At 42.0% G+C, this 22,791-nt stretch overlaps 2 protein-coding genes across 3 annotated transcripts in view; one reads left to right on the forward strand and one right to left on the reverse strand.

Annotated features, from left to right (window-relative positions):
• Window positions 1–348: 348 nt before the first annotated feature.
• Window positions 349–9,543, reverse strand: LOC146570510 (complement component C7-like). The gene is made up of 18 exons (XM_085278987.1): window positions 9,299–9,543; window positions 9,115–9,167; window positions 8,846–8,921; window positions 7,176–7,317; window positions 6,917–7,061; window positions 6,561–6,699; window positions 6,112–6,240; window positions 5,738–5,981; window positions 5,521–5,634; window positions 5,250–5,416; window positions 4,168–4,396; window positions 3,895–4,066; window positions 3,546–3,633; window positions 3,302–3,434; window positions 1,349–1,540; window positions 1,047–1,143; window positions 762–943; window positions 349–654 (listed from the first exon to the last, which is right to left on the reverse strand). Exons 1-18 carry the CDS (start codon window positions 9,362–9,364, stop codon window positions 479–481), a joined length of 2,544 nt encoding a protein of 847 aa, XP_085135113.1. The 5' UTR covers window positions 9,365–9,543; the 3' UTR covers window positions 349–478.
• A 3,775-nt stretch (window positions 9,544–13,318) lies between these two features.
• LOC146570511 (growth hormone receptor-like) overlaps window positions 13,319–22,791 on the forward strand; it is a 33,575-nt gene continuing 24,102 nt past the window's right edge. The window contains exon 1 of one of the 2 annotated variants that reach the window (XM_085278988.1): window positions 13,319–13,570. The gene's annotated coding sequence lies outside the window, so the exon portion shown is untranslated. Of the gene's footprint in view, window positions 13,571–13,668; window positions 13,753–22,791 lie in introns of those variants that run through there. The other variant, XM_085278989.1, reaches the window with a different exon arrangement.

A 22,791-nucleotide genomic window follows, 5' to 3' on the forward strand; every position in this document is an offset into this window, starting at 1 on the left:
TGACTTGATGATGTCAGAGATCAGAGGAGAATGGCCAGACTATTTTGAACTGAGCGGTAGTAACAATAACTCAAATAACTGTTCACTGCAACGAATGTATGCACAAGACGATGTCTGCATGCACAACATGTCCAGCCTTGAATGAGCAGCAGAAGACCACACCAGGTACCACTCCTGTCAGGTAAGAACAGGAAACTGAGGCTACAGTTCCACCAAAATTAGACAATAAAAGAAAAAACACAGCCTGATCTTATGAGTCTTGATTTCTGCTGAGACATTTGGATGGCTGGGTCAGAATTATGTGTAATGGCTCCACCAACAGCAAAAATAAGTCCTTAGATTGTATGATACAGTAACAAAAACGTTTTATTAACTTTCCGTATGTAACTAAAACAAGCAATTAGATTAAAACATTTGTGTGTACTGTATGTACAATGTCAAAATTTTCAGAGAGAAAAAGCCAAAACCAGCATCTTTATTATTGGCAGGGATCAATACTGATCACGTTGACCTGCTCTCCAGCACATCGCCTGGCCCCCGCCTCACATTCAGTCGTGGTCACGTGAGTGCTGCCGTCACCGGAGCTAACGCAGAGTGGAGTAGAGTCTTTGGGGCATTCTGATGCATTCCTGCACACGCATTTCCTCTCTGCTTCTGCAGTTAAAAAGCACAATGGTTTTATACAGCATCCTGTCACATATACATCCTGTTTTTGGCTTTTATTTTGAGAAAAGAAAAGAAAAAGTCTTCTATAAAGACACCTTGACAGATTGTCCCCGGCTGGCAATCCTCGCAGGATGTAAACTTCTTCTCTGGCCACCGGCAGTCGCTGTCACTGGTTAACACGAAGTTCCGGCCCATACACCGCAGAGCTCCGAGCTTACAGACATCTAGCACCATATTATGGTTTGCACGAAGTGTGGCACACAGCTGCAGAGAAGTCCTAAAAGAAGATAATACACAGAAACGGAGAGAATTTGAATTAGGTTTTATAAATAGATGGAGCATTTCCAATGTGCTAAATACAGAAATGGACATCAGCTTACGTGCACTGATTCGGCATTTTACAGACACACTCGTTCTTTCCCAGAGTCTCCCATAGTTTACATGTTAGGCCAGAAGGAGGAGAGGGAGCTGTGGGGGCTGAGGAAAGCATACAAAAAGCAGGATTCAACCATATATTAAAGCAGATATAACGTGACAAAAATTGACTGCACCTTACCAGCCCCCCACCAAAATGCAGCCAGAAAAAGTTATTGAGAAGAAAATACTGAACATATAACAGCTAGAGAGACAGAAGTCACCCTTAGAGAGCAAAAAAAGAAGAGCAAGATGAAATGCATTTTACCTGCTGTACAATGAGCAACAGCAGGAGAAGGAGACCACTGCAGACTGGGAGTGCAGATGATCTCCGACACCTCTCTGTCAATCACCGAGCCCTCGGGGCAGGACAGGGACACACTGTCTCCAATCTCATAGGCTTGTTTGGTTGGTGTGGCTACAACTAAATTGTTGAGTGAGGGAATCCCACATGTGGAACCTGGAACAGGAGGACAAAGCTTTTGAGCATCAGGGAGTGAGAATTACAACAAAACTGAACTTCCAATACAGTTACTAACAATGGAAAAACTTAAAACATGGAGATCTTTAAGGTTTTACTCAGTTCTGGGACTTAATTTTACTCCATCTTACAAGGCTGTGTAGGGTTTATGATCATGCTGTGTGCCCTGTTCAGCAGGTTGCTATGTCCAAAATTCAAGTGGTTATAAAGCAGCAAGGGGGAGGTGGTAGAAATGAGGCGAAACCTGCTGGTTCCCACAAACTGTACAAAAAAGATGGGCATCGCCACCAAAGACATCACCCGTTGAAGTTCTGCTATGAAGCATCCAACCATGGTTGAGGAGCATCTCTGACTGTTAGACTGTTCATATGCTAACAAGCACTCTCATGACCTGGATTATCCTCCTTTAGGGGCCCTAGAAATGATGATCATTTACAAAATTAACTTCAACTTTTATTCAGTAAGACCTGAAAATAGCAACTGAGTCCATGCAGTTATTAAAAAAACGTTTCTTTTTGCAACCGGAGGAGTCGCCCTCTGCTGGCATTACAAAACAATGCAGGCTTCAGACTGTTCATTAATGTTGACAGCAATATCCAAAATGTAATTCAATTATCAAAGTCTTATTTGAATGATTACCCTCATTACAGATGAGAGAGTGAGAAAAAGAAAGAGACTTGGGTGAGCTACAACTTTTCTCAACAGAAACCACCTCAACCTGTCTTATGTTATGTTCTGTAGGTTTTTTACTTTCAGTGGAAGTAACTGCATTAAGTGACTTCATCCTCACTTTGAACGCCCTTACTCCCAATCTGAGGCTTCAGGTGTACATGATCCCCGTGTCAAAAAACACGGCACCCACAGCAGAATAGAAAACAACAAAATGTAAGGAAAGTTTCTTCAATCTCTTCTGAGCAACATTTGATTCAGGACGAGCTGCTCAGATTTCACAGATATGGGTCAGCGTGAAATGGGCTGCTGCAACAGGACAGATCTGCTGACTGTCTTTTAGAAAAGAAAACACATCTGGTCGTATATTTGTTTTGATAACTGACAAAAACACCTAAGAAAACAATTCTCACAGTCAGGATGGACAAGTTGTTGAAGTGAGTGGACCCAGGCCCCTTTGAACCACGCACAACACCAATAATTTCTGACTCTTTTATCATCTAATCAGACAGCAGGAAATTTTTATCCGAAGAAAATATCGTGGTGTCTCAACCAACAGATAAGGCAAAGTTTTGACTTGGAAATCACCTCTGCATTACCTCAGTAAGTAACAAAGCTGGCTGTAGCCATCCAGTTCCCTCTTTTGCTGCACAAACCTAATGCAACCTGCCTAATTGTGACTATTGAAATAAATTTAAGATGACTGCAAAAAGAAGCCTCAAAGCTCCAGAAATCTCTGAACAGGAGCACAAAATGCTCATGTGCAAAGGTGTCAAGTAATGAAATACAAATACATTGTTGCTGTACTTAAATAGAGTTGTCACTTTACGTTTTTGCCACCTCTGCTCATGTGAAGGAATCCGTTCATACATACTGAAGAATTCTCTCTGGACCAAAGCACTCATAAAACACCACATGGCACACAAAAAAATTACTCCATGACTCCAGACCCCTGAGTCCTGGCTTCTTAGCCAGTGGCTATATTCACACAGCAGTTTCTGGGATAACCTGATAGCAAAAGAAAAAATTATACACACACACACAAAAAAATAAATAAATCACAAAACGTACTTTTACAAACCCTCGGTCCTGTAGTCCACTTCTGGTTTTCAGCACATGTTGCTACTGCATTTCCACTGAGGTAATACCAGTCCACGCAGGAGTACTCCACCGTGTTTCCAACCAGGTAAAAATCTCTGGGATTCTAGAAAAAAATGACAGGAAAGCTCAATCATCCTCAGCCTGATGGACTTAAAGAAGATTCTCAGTCCCAAACACCAGAGGTTCAGTAGCCTCAACAGCTGCTTAGCCTCACCTGAACAAATCCATTCCTGAGGTTTGGAGGAGGCCCACAGGTTTTTGGTGGAGTTACAGAAAGACTGAAGCACTGGGGCTCCATCATCCTGAACGCAAACAGTTTGCAGTTAGATGACTCTGATACTCCTAAATGAATGTCACTGGAGTGGATTAGTTTGCAATATCAAAATCACAACTTGTGGATCCAAATCATTAAGGACATTGCAAATAACCTTTAAAACCTTGAGATTGAAATGAATGAAAACTTTTGGTTTTGCTTTTTAAACTGTTTTATTTCATTTATTTATTTCCATTATATTGATTAAGTTACATTTACCAGACTAATACTTAAATAAAATGATTCTTACTGTAAATATTGGATGTCTGGGTCATCACAGGGCTTCTGTTCCACCTGCAGTCCCGTGCAATGTTGACCACCTCTGCTGGGGGCGGGGTTATTGCAGCTTCGGGTTCTTGACCTTTGGCCTCCAGAGCATGAGCCCCAGGAAGACCAGCAGCTCCAGCTGCCGTGGATCACCCCTGAAGAAAATCAGGAGAGCTTCAGTTTCCAGTTCTGTCTTGTTAGGAAAGGAGTTTGGATGGCACAAGTTCTGACCCCTCTGGGTTTTATGGCTGGTTACCTGGTTGTTCTCCAATCACAGCTCCGTTCTCGCATGCTCGTCCTGAGGTTCCCGGGCGGCAGACACAGCGACATTCGGAGCCCGTCAGCAGTGGCTGACCGTTGTTCTGACACGGCCGGCAGTGACAGGGATGCTCCTCCGCCAGGTACTCCTCTGTGGCCCTTTTCAGGTGGAGCTTCTTCAGTCCTGCACACTGCACTTCCTTAACCAGCTCATACAGAGGGCGCAGCTGAAAAAAACCCAACACATTTAAAACAAATACACATAATCATTCATCAAGGAAGGTTATTTATTATGAAAAGAAACCAAATTATATCTTCTTAAGTGCAAATGCATAGCTTGCAGAAGCCAAGCCTAAACTCTAAACAACATTTATAAAGGCAACTCTGCAAAAGATCACGTCTCACTTCACTGAATCCAAACTCTAATTTTTCCCTTCCTGTGAGTCTGTTTGAGTTTCTGCCCAAACCAAAGAGTCACTTTATTTTTTTGCCTATCCTGTTGGTCCACTTGATTGATCTTTATTATTGTTATTATTTATTTATCTATCATATTTTAAATTATTACAGAATGGACAGATATGGATGGGGGATGGAAAGGAAGAAAGCAAGAAAGGTGGGAAAGAAAAATAGAGGGGAAGAGGGACAGTGAGAGAAGACACTAAAAAAATCCTCTCGATCACCTGATGGAACAAAACAGAAAAAGAAAACGAGCAAAAAAGAGAACAACACAATAGGGAGACCACAGCAACAACCTAGATAAGTAGAGTAACAGAGTTTCTGAGCAGCATGCAAGACCGACAGCACATGGTATGCTTTGAGGCAGCAGCCAAGGAAGATATAGTGTGTGTCTATGAGCGCCTGCGTGCACACCTGTGTTTTCAAAAGGTTTCTCCATGTAACTATCTGCTAGAAGCTGTGGAGAACCATAGCCCTGCCCCCGAGGGCATGAAGCAGGCACGAGTATGGTGAGGGCAGATAGGCCCCCACACCTGGAGGGGCCTGAGAAAGAGTCACTTAACCAGGATGAAGCAGACAATAGAAAGAAAGCAAATAGATGTTTCACTCTTTTCACTGTTATACCTTCTGGTTTATGACTTCAGGGAAGTCTTTGACAGATGAAGCCCAGTTATCGTAAACTTCTCCATTAGCTTCTGGGTTTTCTAGATCCAGAACACTCAGAGCACCAATGAGTCCTATATCTCCTCCGAACACATTGACCTTAATGGGCATCTTGTTAACACTGCTTCCTGTAGAAAGTAAGCGGAGGTTAAATCATTTATTTGGTTTCTTTGACCCTCTATGGGCCACTGTGTATGGTTCAAAAGTCTTGATATAAAAACCTTTCACCCACCGTGGCTGCTTGATACAGATTTTGTCAGTTTTTCACAGACTGTTTTGACTTTTTTCCTGAAGAAACGGCGCTTAACTTTCCTCCAACACCTCTGGTAATCTATATCTGTCGTACCTTTACAGAAAACAAGCCAGGATCAAACAGATTATCTCTAACGTGTGTGCATTATTTTAAATTGACTAAAATGCCTGGTGTCATTAATACCAAATATTCTTACTGGTAGATGCGAGTGCCTGACGGTCTAACTCCAACAAGGCTTGGTATTCGCCTCCAAGTGAGCCCTCGGAAAGGTAGTGTGTGCCATACTTCTGGAGCACCTGATGGTAGGCCGAGTAGTCATATGTGAGGGGCAGCAAGGACAAGGCCTTCCAGAAGCCTTCGGCCAGAGTCAGATACTGGGGGGCAGAGTTTTGAAACTGGGCCAGCTCCACTTTATTCTTCAGGATTATAAGTCGGTAGGCCTGGACAACAGATGTGGAAGGAAAAACTTGAGCAAGATGCTGACAGAGCCGACTGATCTGAGCCTAGGTACAGTTTGTTAATCTCATTGGAATTAAAAAAAAGACATAAACTGTATTTGTGTATACACACCTTGTTGTTAGTAACCTCCTTGTGAAACGTGCGCCGGTCGTGCACCAGAAAGGCGTTGCTCTGGATGTGCTGCATGTAGGACCAAGAGCTCTCGTAGGATTCGTCGCTCTCGTCATTGTCTACTGTCACCTGCAGCACAAACATCAGAGTTCAGCATTTTCTAAAATCGGACGGCAGCTTGTCACATCAGCTCCGTGTTGTTCAGGCTGTCAGTCAGCTCACAACTCAACAACTGCAGGCAATTTTCTGCAAACATTTATTATCCAAATCAAACAGAGTTTTCCTCAAAAGACCATCATCCAAAGCAAATTTGTCACTTTGAGTGAACTTTTACCTGCAACTACTTGATGTCAAATTGAGCATTCTTTTATTATCTTACTGGGTTATTCATAGGAGTCAGCTCACCAACTTTATTTTGCATGAAAACTACAGGTTCCTGTTTGACTCACCTCAAAGTTATATCTGAGGATGTTGTGTGGCAGTCTGTACAAGACTTTATGGTCACCGCTGAACACCTTCCTACACTGCCCTCCAAAGCTTCGAGTGTTGATCACACCTGCTCTCAGTTTCCCTGTTAGCACATCGTACCTGCACAACACACACACACACACACACATCAGTTTTACACCAAACTGCAGCCTCAAAGGCTAGCATGGAGACAAATTGTTGAGTCCAAAACTTAGAGGAGAACCCACTGAGGTTATGCAGTCTATATTCTAGACACATAAGTTAAATATTCTCCTTCCCAAAAATCATATTCTGATCTGCAGTCACATTCCTGGTGTTGGGAGCTGTAGCTACTTACCCTCGACCTGTGAAGTCAGAGTTTGGAGGTGTTTTGTCGAGGTCACACGTGGCCAGGCTGTTGTCTTCGCCGCAGTTTCGCTCGTCCAGCCCGTCCTCACAGTCCTGGTCTCCATTACACACTAGAGACTGGCTGATACACTGACCTGCATGATGGTTTCAGTAAAGAGGTTTATCCACAGATTGCAAAAAAAACCCCAAAAAATGCTGTAGAAGGAATTTTAATTATTTGCGATATTTTTGTTTACACTGCAATTTACCAGAGTTGCAGCGAAACCTGTCTCCACAGCCTGCTTCCAGTGGACATCTTTTCTGTGGGACACATGTTTGTGTTTGAGTGGCCTCTCCTGAGCACGGCACACCGCCAAACTGGGCAAACACTTCCACGTGTCGAGTTCGTACCTGTAAAAAAAGTGATTAAAAACATGAATAGTCTTTTTGCACGCTAATACTGCTAGTGCACCCTATGTAAGCTCGCTTATTGGCATGGTCACATGCACTATTGAAGCTCAATTGCCTACAATTGTTGTTTATCAATACACTGCTTTGAAACCCACTTCCACCCCAGTTCTTCCTTTTAGCTAGTATCTGACTTCATAAATATCCAATCCTTGGTCACTCACTCCTGCTCTGTTTGGTGATGACCTTGCTTCTGCTAAGATAGAAACATTACTTCTCCTTTGACTGCAGTGGCTCTGACTAAACTGTAGGCATGCAAGTGTAATGAATAGATGGAGCGCTCTCACTGTGTTTCCTCTCACAGTCCTGAGGCCTTTTGTTTCTGTTGGCCTGAGGATTACACAAAGTGCAAATCAGAGTCTTCGTAATGGACTTGGGGGATCAGGCATCACTGAATGTGTGACTGCTGTGTAAACAATTTGTGTGTGCACTATATTCATTATGTCACAGCAAAGGGACAAACTGTGCAGAAATAATGCACATCTCGGGACAAAACACTGATCTTTAAAACATTATACTATAAGGATTGGCTTTAAAGTGAAGATCAGAAAGTGAAGATCAGAAGAGACAGAACAAAAAAAACCAAACTTGTGGGGTGATCTTTGCCTATGCCTCAAACATTTTTTGCATTATGTAACAGTTTGTTTAAACTAGGGGTCAGGCAGGCAAGCCAAAACTAAAGTTTGTTTTTAAGTTCCTAAAGATATTATTCAAAAAGTAGGGCCAAATTACCCATACAGCAAGATGCATGTGTAAAAATTAGATTTCGCTTCTAGTTCTCAAAGTAAAGCTAAAGTGGAAGTGCCATAAAGCTGCATCTTTCTAAAGGCCTGCAGGGGGCGACTCTGGCATCTTTTGTTGTCTAGAAATCTACGTGAAGAAAAAGGCCTAGGCTGTAAAAAGTTTCTGTATGATCTCAATAACTAGTTTTAGGCTCTATTTAATACAACATGACACTAATATTTTAAATTATCACTCCATTTAAAGCTCCTCTTCAGTAATAAGTGCTGTATAATTGCTACTCTTCAGAGTACGGAAGAGCAACTGCTGTTCGACATTTACACACGTCTTATTTCTGACTCCATTTTTGTTTATAACTGTTTCTGGCATGTGTGATTGTCAGCTTCCCCAGTCAAGTCTGGGGCTGTAGCTTTTCTCCCTCCATGCAGTGCCAATTTCAAAATTGCAGTTTGGCGTTCAGTTTGAGGTTTCACAACAGGACTTCTCAAATCAGTAGTTGATTTGAGATCCCATCTTTTATATACAGTCTATGGGTTTAGAGCTGTTTTAGGACTGGAGAGTTGATTCCGAGGCACTCCTTGTGCTTAAGTGTCCTTGAGCAGGAGTAGAAACACAATTACTCGTTAGAATTTACAGTGCCTCAGGCTAAAAGGCACTCTATTTACGTGCAAAGCTTTTAGCTACATGTCTCTGCTGCATGTAAGTGAATGCTGAAGCAGTTCCAATGTACCTTTGTACTTGTGCAGCCATCACACTCAGACCAGTCTCCATAAGGCCCCCATCTGCAGTTTACAGGCTGCTGACAACTGGGGATGAGGATGGGACAGTGTATTCATTGCAAAACAGTTATGTTATATTATATTATTTAAAATGAACAGATAGTAGAAAAACCTTTGATAATGAAAAAAAAAAATCTAAACTATGATTTTTGACAAACAGTGTACCAGAGATAAGTTTAACAGCCAACAGTGTCAAAGATTTCTGCATGTGTGCACCTACCAAACAGGAGAGATGAAGGCAAGTGACAACGCCAAAGCAGCAGCCAAATTCAGCTGTGAAAAAAATGCAGGGAAAGAGTTCATTTAATGTAAAAACTCCTCATTTAATAGTAGTTATGCTCGATTAGCCAAAAAAATACCTCCCAATTATTTTTAGATATAATCTAAATTTGATAAGTGCTTACCTTCATGATGTGCTCCTCAGAGTTCAGCCGTCTCCTCTGGACTAGCACAATAGCACTCAGGCTCATATAACCAGCTGGAGAGGGTTGGAGGAGGGTTGGTGGTTTTTACTCATTAGAGTTCAGGAATTCCCACACTGAAGAAACACCCACAATTCATAAGCCGTGAACAGAGACTTGGCGTTCTTTTCCACTGCTTCCATTTCTCCACCAAACTTTGTGTCACTGTGTGTCTATTTCCAGTAAAAATATGTGATAATCCTGTTTGCCTTGGGAACAACAAGAACGGTGTGCTGTTTTTTTGTCCTTTTTTCATTGTAGGAGAAAAGCAGCAGCTACGTCACAGCTGTTTATCCTGGATAAGGCTTCCATAAGCTGAGTCAGCGTGATTTAGCCAAAGGTCACATAGACTCATATTTGAAAACATTCGATTTTTTTGTTGCACAATTCATGTAGAAAAGTCCCAGGTATTAAATACTGGCATAAGTCCAGATGCCTTCATTTCAAGTACTTAAAACTCCCGTCAGAGGTAGAACTTATACAGGCAGACTGGATTATAGCCCAGCAGTGGTCTGTCATTATGCAACAAATAGCTGCAAGAAATAGTTCAAGTCTTAGGAATTAACCAGGATTTTTACATTAATTGGTGCTAAAATGACGAAGTTGCCCTTCGGTGGTCTAAACATAATGTGTAAGGCATGATTGAGAAAGCAGAAAATCTTTCACCTGGTGTGTAAAATCAGTAGATCAAGAAGATATTATGTGTGAAACTAAAAAAATAGAAAAGAAAGATCACACCCAAAAAATGTAAAAGTTTGCTAATGATGTTTAAAAGCACAGTAGCCTCTATTTTTGTCAGCCTGATGGAGCATAATAATAGAAGCTGTAGTTCTATTGTGTTTCTGCCTGTGTGCACACTTGGTCCTCTAGAGGGCACTGGTTACCACTGTGACAGTATCACAAGCCTGTGCTGTAGTGGTGCTTGATGGATGCTCAGGACACAGGACTATAAATTCTTGCTCATGTCTTTTTTTTTCTTTTTTTTTTGTGAAGTGTTGTCGTTCGGGTGATTAGTATTTTGAATAATAATATAACTCTAGCATCAAATGTGCTAGAGCATTTGCTCTTACTATTTTTTACATACTATACTGCTGAGTGACTGTCTGCTCCTCGTCAAATACATTTCATTGCAATGTTGACCCTGTGCTAACTTGCATATGACAAATAAAAACTGAAACGGAAATGTCTTAGAAAGATTAACATGTTTTCTTTCCCTAAACCTTGCCAAAGTAACATGAATATATGGATTTTACACACATGATACATAAGTGAACACTCACACTTGTACAAACAGGATATTCACTATAGGCCACACAACACAGCACAGACTCATTTTGCACAGCAGACACACTCCACTTGAAGAACTACACATAGGAACCAGTTTCCCATGAGGCCTTTCAGGGGGTGACTTCCAGGTGAAATCCAGGTAACAGTTTAGTAAAATAAGAAGGCATGTATGCAACAATAAACAAAACAAAAAACTAGTATGGAGATAATTGTTAAATATTTTGGGGACGTCTTTATTGAACCTCTGTAAGTTATGCCAAATACATCTTCTTCTTCTTTCGGCAGTTCCATTTAGCGGTCACCACAGCAAATCCTCTTCCTTCACCTCACTCTCTTCTTGCATCTTCCTTTGCCACACCAACCCTCTGCACGTCCTCCTTCGCCACATCCATGAACCTCCTCTGCGGCCTTTCCCTTTTCCTCCTGAATATATCCACCACCCTTCCCCTGCACATGTCTAAACCATCTCTATTGGAATAAATTCAGGATTCTTACTTTAAAATACATCAACATATGAAAAAAAGTCAACCTATTTAATGCATCTTGGTAAAGATTCAACCACATCTGCTCTTCATCCGACCAAAAACAAAGCAGCTCCAAATCATGATGATACTGATGATAATAATTTTTATGAGATTCTTTGAGTTACTGTGACTGAACTGTAAGAGCAGTCTAAGTATATACCTGGTGAGAATTTCAACATATTAAATTAACAGGGTGTTCTGTGATTTTGTATCCTCTTCCCCTGAGAGTCTAATATCACTAACAGCAGGCTTCTTTTATAACCAGAACTTTTCACCTATATTGACTGAGTTTGCGTCCTATCTCAAATATCAAAACTGCAGAATATGTGTGTGTCTCTGTGTGTGCTATGAGATCCTATATGTTACCCTCAAACCACCCAGCATGTGGAGAGTGCTGGGTGGTTTGAGGGGTGGTCTGAGGACAGGGTCAAAAACAAGCTGTAGCTGACATATGATTGCGTAAGGACTCACATGTACTGCTGAATGGAAAAGCACTGAAATGTGACTCCACAGGCTGGGAGGCATTCGCTCTGTTAGTCTACGTGTAGAGTCCAAGCTGAAGCTGAGCTTTTTTCAGCCATTTGTTAAGTTTCTCTCACAGTTTCTCTCAGCACCCACGGCAGCTACCAATTAGCTGTAAGAGCTTTATTAAAAAGGTTGACTAATGCACGTAATTATGTAAATATATTAAATTGTTTAGATGATACTGTGTTATCCATTTTTTTCCCAGAGCATTTTCAACATTGACAGAAAAATATTGACATTTTTTATAAAACAAATAAAGACAAATGCACATGACACACTTATGATTATTGCAAAGGACAAAAGGTGAGAGTGAAAAAATACAAGACTAAGAAAATACTAAAAGGTTTAGTTTTTTTGTAAATTTTGTAAATCAACAAGAAAAAATTGTTAAAATTGGAAGAAATAAGGCAAATGTTTTGGAAAAAAATTGGTATATTACTTACTCAAAAAAATAGAAATATATAGGGAAAAAATAAAGATCTAGCAAATTCACATGAAAAAATATGAATTTGGTCATATTCAGGAGACAAAAAGTGTCATATTTAGGAGAAATTGAGAAACACAAAAACAGCAAATTGAGAAAAAACGTGGCAATTTTTTGCATTTTGCAAGAAAAAATTGTCAATATTGTCAAATATTGACTAAATTGAATTAATGAGAACAAATGCAGATTTATTGTTAAATATGTGACAAAGTTATTAGAAAAACCTGAAAATTTCATGAGAAAAAAACTTTACAAGACAAAAGCTGCCAACAAGGCAAATTTGGGAAAAATAAATAGCAAATGTCCACTTCTCCTAAATTTCCCAGCATGTTCTTCTCTTGCCCTAACATATAGGATCTCAGTATTTGTGACACCAACTCAGTACATTTAGGCATGTAAAAATGGTCAAGAGGGGCAGGCTGTTGTGTGTATTTCAGAAACTACTGATCTAGTTTTCCCACACAACCATCTCTCGAATTTACAGAAAGGACACTGAGTAAGTGGCAGTTCTCTGGGTCACAAGTCCTTTTCTCTGGTAAAAAAAAAAAAAAAAAAGGTACTTGTTGATGACAGAGTTCACAGGAAAATGGCCACACTGCTTCAACCGCAAGACATCAGAAACTCAAATAACCCATCATTACAACCAAAGTGTGCAGACAAGCATCACATCTTATGCAAAACTTTGAGGCAGATGGGCTACAGGAGCAGAAGACCACACCAGGTGCCACTCTTGTCTGCTGTGAACAGGAAACTGAAGCTACAATCCACACAGGCTCACCAAAATAGATTTCTGCTGTGAAATTTGGATGGAAGGCTCAGAATTTGGCATAAACAACATGGATCCCTGGATCATTTACCAGCACAGCCTACCTGATCGTTGCTAACCTTGCCCATCCCTTTATGAGCACAAAGGAGAACACACCATGTCTCAAACTGGTTTCATGGACATGAAAATGACTTCACTGTGCGTAAATGGCCTCCACAGTCACCACATCTAAATCCCACAGATCCATGAAGACAGACAGGAGCAAGGTGTACCTAATAAAGTGTCCGGTAAGCGCCTTCTCACTGTTTTCCTGCTGTTCTCAGACTCCACCGGTAGATGGCGCCACTCTTTGCTTCTCCACAGCGTAAACACATCACAGCTGCTGCCGACTGACACACAGCGAGGCGTTCTTCGACAGCGCTGCCAGCTCATCCCGCATTCTGTGAACAAATACAAAAATAAAAGTAACATAAAAACCATCACGGCTCGCAGCAGAGATAATCCGGAGGTCTTTTTTTCCTGAGCGAAGTAGGAGTTTTAGTTTTTTTTTTTTCCTTCTTGCGTGCGTTCGCCTTTGCCACAGCTTTACCCAGGACAGCAGTGAGACCTCCAGGACCGAGCACACTGCGGTGAGTTACAGATGTGTGTTGTAACCCACGCGGATCTAAAAGCCACCAGTGGATCTGGGAATCCCACACGCAGTAGATTAAGCCTTGCTTGTGTTGTGTGTGATACTGTCAGAGCTTCTCGTTCACGTTTTCATGAGGTTAGCCTGAAGAGGGGAAAGGACACAACTCCGACTGTGTAAACAGTAAGGGTGCTGCCACCTGCTCATTACATTTGTTTAGAACTACTTTAATACTAATTTAATTTTTACTTTGGTTATTTATTATTATTACTTTGAGAAAATACTAATTAATCAATTAAGCTATGTAATGTTTCCAAGCAAAAATTCTCTAGTCATGTGGATTTCTTTTCATGTGTCTTTTCCTGAGGATTTTCTCCTTTCCTTCGTCTTAAATGAGTAAACTGAGCAATTTTGGGGTTTTAGATCTTTACGAAACCTAAAAGAAGTTTACTTTTTGGATTGTCACACAAAACAGAACTTGGGGGGGGGATTACATAAGAAGCACATATTAATCAATTCGTTGATTATTGGAAAAACAATTAAAAAATAATCAAATATTTGGCAATGACACTAAAAGTGAAATACTCCAAATGCCTCATGGATTTTAGGAACGTTACAAAGGGAAATAATTAACTCCTACACTATGATGAATTGCAGCGCTGCATTCCATGTTTAATATCTTCAGCTAACATGTAGTGAAAATATATTTTGATAATATGAAAGTTAGAAATGAGGGGTGACTCAAAACTTTGGCACAGCACTATGTGATTATATGACTCTGAATGCAAAGTGGCATTAGATGTATCTTGTTTGAATCAGCAATTTTTGAAAATGCATCTAGAACCTGTCTAGGCTCCTCTCGTGGCAACCTTAGGGGACTAGACATAATAGTTTAGAGACGTTCAAAAGTGTGCATTTAAGCTCCTATAATTAACGCTGCATGTCAGGACAAAATCCGTTAAAACCTGTGGCGAGGTGCTGATCAGGGAGAGGGTATGAAACCGTTTCTAAAGCTCTGAGGGTTCCTGTGAACACGTTGGCTTCAATAACTCAAAAACGAAAGATATTTAGGGCCACCAGTAGTAACTAGGGCCTCAAAATAGCCTGGGATGCCTCTACCACTCTAACAGAGCTTTAGCGGTCATCTGGAGTACTTGCTGTGCTAGAGGACTCTTGGATTTCCAGGAAGAAGATTCTCTAACTGAATGAGTCAAAAACTGAATCATCTGGGGAGAATGCTAAGAACTAAGGTTGACAATGTCTCTGTATTTTATCAGGAAAATAGGAAGTAGGTGCAGAGATTTATTGAAACATGCAAATGCAATTATTCTTGTAATTTCTTTATGTAGTTTTCAGGACTACTTCTCCGGGTCTCTCAAGGGACGTTCAAAGCTCTTTGCTCTGTTCCATTGTCTGCTATCTTTTCTATCCAGGTCTGCTTTTACTGCACTGGCAGTGTGTTTGAGACTGTCATGCTGAAAAATTAAGCATATCAGATGCCTTCCAGATGGAATCAGAATGGTAGATCAAAATCTTACTGTACTTCCTTCATTCATAATTTCCTAATCAACTTTAACAATATCCCCAACACCGCAAATTTAGCCCCAATCCATGGGGCCTCTGAACTCCATGACAACAATTTGAACTATCAATTTTAAATATGGATTCATAAGACCTGTTGTCACTGTTTTTATTCCAGTTCTTGTATATTATGGCATACTTCAGTATTTTCTCCCTGTTTCCCTTGGAATGGCTTCTTGATAACCAACCTTACACTGAGACAATTTCTGAGAAGCTTCAGTGAACAGTAGATGGATTTGCTGAGGACACAGATGTATCTTTCAGGTCCTGTGTCAGGTCTTGCTGGAATTTTTCCTATTTCTTTACGGCTTGACTTTTAGATACTGTTTAAACAAACAAACAAACAAATAAAACAAAATTCCTCTGAAAATGATCAGATACAAGGACTGCACTGAATGTGAGTGACATCCTGGAGAACTATTCCTCAGACCAGTTTGAAGAATTAGAAGAAAGTCTGGTTTTTAATGAATGGAGGGTGGTGCTGGAGATGATGTGCTGAGAAGAATGTCTTTCCAAAACATCTCGAAGCTGAAGGGAAAAACAGACTTCCATCAAATATTGAACTAAGAGGCTTTTCTTAATGAGAAAATTCTCTTCTTATTTGCAGGAATAAAATCTCATTTGAACGTGGCTGGATGTTTTGTGAAGTAACTGAGTGCAAAGCTTTAAAGTCTTAAACCTAAGGTGGAATTTCCCTGCCTGTCACGGTGTTAAGTTTCCTGTTTTCATCAAATCTGACAGCCCTGTCCTAGTTAAAAAAACAAAACAAAAAACAAAAACCCAATGCAGTCTCACCCAAAAGATATTTTACTGTTTTGTTTTCATTTTTTTTAAGGTCCTGAAATGTTTAAACTGAGAAAATGCATAATTTCAAGACAAGTATGAGTAGTTTTAAAAGGGCTGGAAAATGGAGTTAAAGCTGTGCTTACAAATTGTGAAACAGTTTTAGTTCCTCAGTATAAAATGACCAAGGGTTTAATATCTCATCATCCACATTGCATGATGCCATTAAAAGATCTGGAGAAATCTCTGTGTGCAAGCGCCAAGACTGAAAATCAGTATTGGATACTGTGATCTATAGTCCCACAGACAGCACTGCATTAAAAATAGGCATGATTCTGAAACCACTGTCTGTGAGCACAGGTCACTGTGTCATCCACAAATGCAGGTTAATGCATTTGTTCATGCAAAGAGGTAAACATGATCCAGAAACACTGCCATCTTCTCTTGTCCAAAGCTCATTTAAACTGGACTGAGGTAAAGTAGAAAACTGTTCTGTGGTCAGACAAACTGAAATCTCAAATTCTTTTTGGAAAACATCCTCTGGGATCATCTGGCTTTTTATCAGCACTCACTTTAAAAGCCTGCATCTCTGATGGTTTGGGGCTGCATTATTGTCAGTAGGCACCACCATCAATGCTTTAGAGCAACAATGCTCTCATTCAGATGATGTCTTTTTCAAGGAAGGCTTTGCATATTTCAGCAAGACGATGCTAAACCGGAAGCTGCAGCTATTGCCTGCGATCCAGATCTACCCTAAACTATTTGTACGACAAAGATTCAGGACTGGTGAGCAGCTAGAGTCCTATATGAGACATATGGGACAACCTTCCTCTCAGCTATCGCAGATGTTTATAGACTTGTTAAAAGAAAGAGTGGATGCTGCAGAGTAGTAAACACAGCCCTGTCCAGACTAGGGCTGGGCGATATGACCCAAAAGTCATATCTCGATATTTTTTAGCTGGATGGCGATATAAGATATATATCTCGATATTTTTTTAAGCCACAAAGTAAGAACAAAAAGAGAGTTCTTAGTCACACTGTGTCCCAGATGTCACACAAGCACTTTTATTAACATACAGCACAGATGTACATGAAAAATTACTCAAAAATAAATTATGAGCATTCATTAAATAATAATGCTCCATAAATAAAATAAAACAATGTTGTTTTTGTGCATAACAAAGAGCTCACAATTGTGCAGTCAAAATGTAAACTAAAAGACGCTGAGCATAGTAACAAAGAGACAGATGTCACAGCAGCTCTATTTCCAAGTTTTACTGCGTGACTGACAGCCTGGAGTTTGAAATCCACTGCATAACCACGTACGTCTCTTACAGGTGCTATTTATGGTCCTTATACACACACAATACGGTAATATTACGTTGAAGCACAGTACGTATCACTCCGCGAGGCTCCTCGGTAGCCGTAATGCGCCGACAATCTATCAAGCGGTGCAGCTCCGTAGCTGACCAAAATCGTACTCAAACATTTTTGACAGATTGCTGAGCGCCGCGTACCACATAAAATCGGTTCGCGGCCATCAAGCACAACCAGAATTCATACATAAGGCGCGCTGTCAACTTTTGAGAGAATGAAAGGATTTTAGGCTATGCAGCCCGTAGGGACTAGCGCGGTTAGCTCGTTAGCATGGTTAGCTCGTTAACACGTTGACGCCGTCCAGCGCATGGGGCGATGCGCAGTAACTCGTTAACGGAGATTTGCCGTGTCCATCTTGTCGCTGCCTGCACGTGAAGCGATGGGGGAGGAGGGGGAGTTGTCTTCAGTGAAGGCGAGGCGGAGTAATGTTGCGTAGAGACAAAAGTAGACGAAAGAGAGGCAAACTTGCGGCTCCACAACTATAAGTATAACGTAACATAGACTATATCGATATAAAGGATATTGTCACATCTTGTATCTCGTATAAAAATATATCGATATGTTTTAAAAACTCGATATATCGCCCAGCTCTAGTCCAGACTTTGTTTTTAAACGTGCTGCTGCATTCAAATTAAGCCAATATTTTTTTCATAAAATTGTACATTTTCTCAGTTTAAACATTTCATATGTTTTTCATTGTTCTATTATAAATAAAACATGGGGTTGTGAAATTTGCAAATCGCTGGAATTTTTATTTGTATTTTACAAAGTTTCCCTGGGTGGAAAAGGAAAAGTGATAGTATTTATACTGTAACCTTTGTTTTGTTTCAAGTAGGGGTGGGCGGTATAAATGTTATACGGTAGAAACAATATGAATTTGGCCAACGGTAGTGTTACGGCCCTAGCAGGGCCTCTCTCTCTCCTGAGGGTGCCTGTGTGGGCGTGTCCCACTACCTCCTGCCTGAGGTGCCACCTTTCCCTCCTGTACAGCTGGCTCCCATCAGCAATTAAGGGTATTTAAGCCCAGAGCAGGGTGAGCTCTGGGCCAGAGTGCCATTTTGTGTGGGCCCAGCTAGTGAGCTGAGTGTCTTGTGGTGGTCCCAGCTAGTGAGCTGAGTGTCTTGTGGTGTTTCCAGCTAGTGAGCTGAGTGTCTTGTGGTGTTTCCAGCTAGTGAGCTGAGTGTCTTGTGGTGTTTCCAGCTAGTGAGCTGAGTGTCTTGTGGTGTTTCCAGCTAGTGAGCTGAGTGTCTTGTGGTGTTTCCAGCTAGTGAGCTGAGTGTCTTGTGGTGTTTCCAGCTAGTGAGCTGAGTGTCTTGTGGTGTTTCCAGCTAGTGAGCTGAGTGTCTTGTGGTGTTTCCAGCTAGTGAGCTGAGTGTCTTGTGGTGTTTCCAGCTAGTGAGCTGAGTGTCTTGTGGTGTTTCCAGCTAGTGAGCTGAGTGTCTTGTGGTGTTTCCAGCTAGTGAGCTGAGTGTCTTGTGGTGTTTCCAGCTAGTGAGCTGCGCTTTCCTTTTGACTTTTTGCCTTACTGACCGACGCCTGAGTTTTGTTTGTTTCTTTTATGGTGATAACGGCTTGTCCATCTCCTTTAGTTGAATTACTTCAATAAAACTGTTTTATTTAACTATTTTGCCTCCCTGACTCCTTTTTCTGACCCGGTCACTTTTGTTACTTCCCCCTCCCCGCCTAGACCCCTCAGGGGAACGTAACAAGTGGGGGCTCGTCCGGGATTGTTGAAAAGGGAGTTTTGAGTTGGAATTGGTCTTTGATTATCTTGCTGTTTTTACCTTTGGAGATTCAACTTCCCAGTTTAGTTAGGTGAGTGTCCAGCTGAGCTTTGTTTTAAGTTCTTCCTTCGGGCACTCTTTTGTTGTTTTGCCTTTTTTATTTTCGGAGTAATCCTGGGCGGGGATTAGTTCCCTGTTGGGGGTAGGCAATTCAGGGCTCCAGTCGCTGAAGTTTCGCCTTTCAAGTTGCCTCGAGCCCGGCACGCTCCAGAAGATAGGTAAAGTTTGTTGTGCTTAGGAACTGGGTAAGTTGTGTTTGTTTAGTGTATACTGCAAGAGGTAAGTTGGTCAGTTAAAGTAAGTTGTGTAGTTTTCCATTAATCGGTTAATTATTGGGTAGTCTGCTTGAGTTGGCAGACGGGTGTGGCAGTGGTCCTAATTAGGTGGTGTGTTTCTAACCCTTCACCATCCCCAAAATGGTTGACACAGCTGCTAGTGTACAGGTGTCTAGAGGCTTGTTTGTGAGCAATAACATTCACCTGGTTCCAGACTTCTGTGAATCCAGTGTTCACAGCTTTTTCAGTGTGTTTGAACGCCTGGCAACTGCACTGCAGTGGCCTCAAGATGTGTGGGGGGTGATGTTGCTGTGTCGGTTGACAGGTAAGGCTCAAGAAGCGTGTTCTGGTCTGTCTAGGCAGGACGGCCTGGTTTATGGAAAGATCAAAAGTGCCGTCCTCAAAGCCTATGAACTGGTATCTGAGGCCTACAGGCAGCATTTTCGACGGTTGGAGTTGGCGCAGGGACAGTCCTATCTTGACTTTGCCAGGGAGAAGGCGAGGCTCTTTGATAGGTGGTGTGCAGCAAGCCAGGTTAAGGATGTGGGGTCCATACGTGAGCTTATGCTGGTGGAGGATTTTAAAAACTCTGTTCCTGAGTCTGTGGCCCTTTATTTAAGTGAACAGAGGGTTACAACTCTACAGCAAGCTGCCACCCTGGCAGATGAGTTTAGGCTGACTCACAAAGCAAGTGCTGTGGGACAGGATATCCCTCTGCACTATAGCGCATCCTGGACAGGTGAGAGTGGGCCAGCTAAGAAGGAAAACGCAGTTATGGTGTTAAGACCTAGGCCCAAACTGTGTTTTTTCTGTCACAAGCCTGGCCATGTGGTTGCCAATTGTGTCAGACTGGCACTCAAACAGAAAGCCCACTCAACACGAGAGGGGCCTGTTTTGAGTAAAGTCAGTCGTGGCTCTCAAACTGACAAGCCTGCCAGGCCTACTGATAGGCTAAACCTGGAGCACAGTTGCTCGGTAGCACCCCGTAATCAGTGTATGAGGCCAACTAACCCTGAGCTGCCGCTGGTTGACCCATGTTCAAAACCACCCTTCAGACCTGCACCCCTTGCTAACAATCATGTTTGTGTTTCAGTGAAGCCTGCTAGCTGCCTGCTGGGTTCTCCACACGCGATGGTTCGAAGCCCCGGCTATCCCATGGGACACTGTTTTGAGGGTCTGGGGCCACTCTCTGGTAATGTGGTGAACCCACTGAGATGGGATTGGCAGCTCCCGCAGGCCATGCCTAACCGTTGCTACGCGGTTTGGTAGGTGGAAAGCCTGCAAAATTCGTCATGAAACGGTTATGGACTCATTTTTGGTTATGGTAATTTGACAAACCATGGGTTTGCATTTATGGGAGGGGGTGTTACGGCCCTAGCAGGGCCTCGCTCTCTCCTGAGGGTGCCTGTGTGGGTGTGTCCCACTACCTCCTGCCTGAGGTGCCACCTTTCCCTCCTGTACAGCTGACTCCCATCAGCAATTAAGGGTATTTAAGCCCAGAGCAGGGTGAGCTCTGGGCCAGAGTGCCATTTTGTGTGGGCCCAGCTAGTGAGCTGAGTGTCTTGCGGTGTTCCCAGCTAGTGAGCTGAGTGTCTTGCGGTGTTCCCAGCTAGTGAGCTGAGTGTCTTGCGGTGTTCCCAGCTAGTGAGCTGAGTGTCTTGCGGTGTTCCCAGCTAGTGAGCTGAGTGTCTTGCGGTGTTCCCAGCTAGTGAGCTGAGTGTCTTGCGGTGTTCCCAGCTAGTGAGCTGAGTGTCTTGCGGTGTTCCCAGCTAGTGAGCTGAGTGTCTTGCGGTGTTCCCAGCTAGTGAGCTGAGTGTCTTGCGGTGTTCCCAGCTAGTGAGCTGAGTGTCTTGCGGTGTTCCCAGCTAGTGAGCTGAGTGTCTTGCGGTGTTCCCAGCTAGTGAGCTGAGTGTCTTGTGGTGTTCCCAGCTAGTGAGCTGCGCATTCCTTTTGACTTTTTGCCTTACTGACCGCCGCCTGAGTTTTGTTTGTTTCTTTTATGGTGATAACGGCTTGTCCGTCTCCTTTTTCTGACCCGGTCACTTTTGTTACTTCCCCCTCCCCGCCTAGACCCCTCAGGGGAATGTAACAGTAGAGATTTTGACTATACCACTGTACCTCGATAGCGCATGTTGATGGTGTCATCAAGCCTGTTTTGGTCGAAAGCATCGCAGTGGCTGCAAGCAATATCATCTGCAAATTATGCCGTTTGGCAGTAATAGCAAAGAGAAGCACGTTTTGGAATATGAGGAAAACCAAAAACTGCGCTTTACTTCCATACCATTGATTCATCAATGTTGAATTCTCTCGCAGCTGCTCTATTTCCATGTTGTTGCAGTAAATTAATGACTAACCTCGTATTGTGGATGGATTATCTCAGTTGTTCTCCTGACTGAAGTTTGGTCCATTTAAAGCATCATGCCATGCGATTGCATTTGTCTCTAACCATCAGGAACCCTCACGTTAACCTTTATCGAGTGGAAAAAGTTAGCGTTCATCCTCTAGCTTCACTGTGTTTGTTATGCTAAAATAGCTGTGTCGCTAGCGGTCACGTAGCACATCATTATATACCAGCTAATCCAACTTCACTAACTCTACAAAAGTCACTGTTGTTTAGTTTTCTGTCTTCATTTATGCTGGAAGTGATAGCAGAGCTGTATGTTTAAATTCTTTCAGAAATCTCTCAGTCAGAACATGCTATATCATGTTTAGGTGGAAACTAGCGAGCTAACTTCCTGCTAACTTCTAACTCTGTTAAATTTAATAAATTCTGTTTTCATGCTTGGATGTTAAACTTAATTGTTACACTTGGTAAAGCAGCAACGCTGATCATTATACTAAAGATGAAAAATTTAGACAGTTTTTAACTCTCAGTGATGCCGCAGTGTTCGTTTGACTTTGGGACCTGAAGCAGACGAAGTTTTGGACCCAGATTACTCCACGAGGCTCCTGACTATGGTAGTTGTAATGCTCCCACAATCCATCAAGTGGTGCGGCTTCGTAGCTTACCAAAGTCATTCTAAAACATTTTTGACAGATTTTTGAGCGCTTGTACCACATAAAATTGGTTTCGAGGTCAGTAATCACAACCAGAATTCATAGATAAAGCGGATTATAAGGTGCACTGTCGATTTTTCAGACAATTAAGGGATTTTAAGCGCACCTTATAGTGCGGAAAACACTGTATACAGAGGAAAAGAATATCGCGATATATATCGTTACCGCACATGCTTCAGATTATACTGTGATATGGATTTTAGGCCATATTGCCCAGCCCTAGTTTCAAGCATAAACAGATTTATGATCTTAAATAATTTCTCACAGTTAGTTACTGTATTATCACAAACAGGTTGGATGTATTTGCCAACTTGACCCATTCAATCTCAGAGTGATGGCTCTGACTCTGTCTGTGGGCAACACTT

Source organism: Mchenga conophoros, linkage group LG7 (assembly GCF_057382185.1).
Source record: "Mchenga conophoros isolate Kocher_MC1m ecotype Shallow Benthic linkage group LG7, M_conophoros_male_GT1.1, whole genome shotgun sequence".
Lineage (NCBI taxonomy): Eukaryota > Metazoa > Chordata > Actinopteri > Cichliformes > Cichlidae > Mchenga > Mchenga conophoros.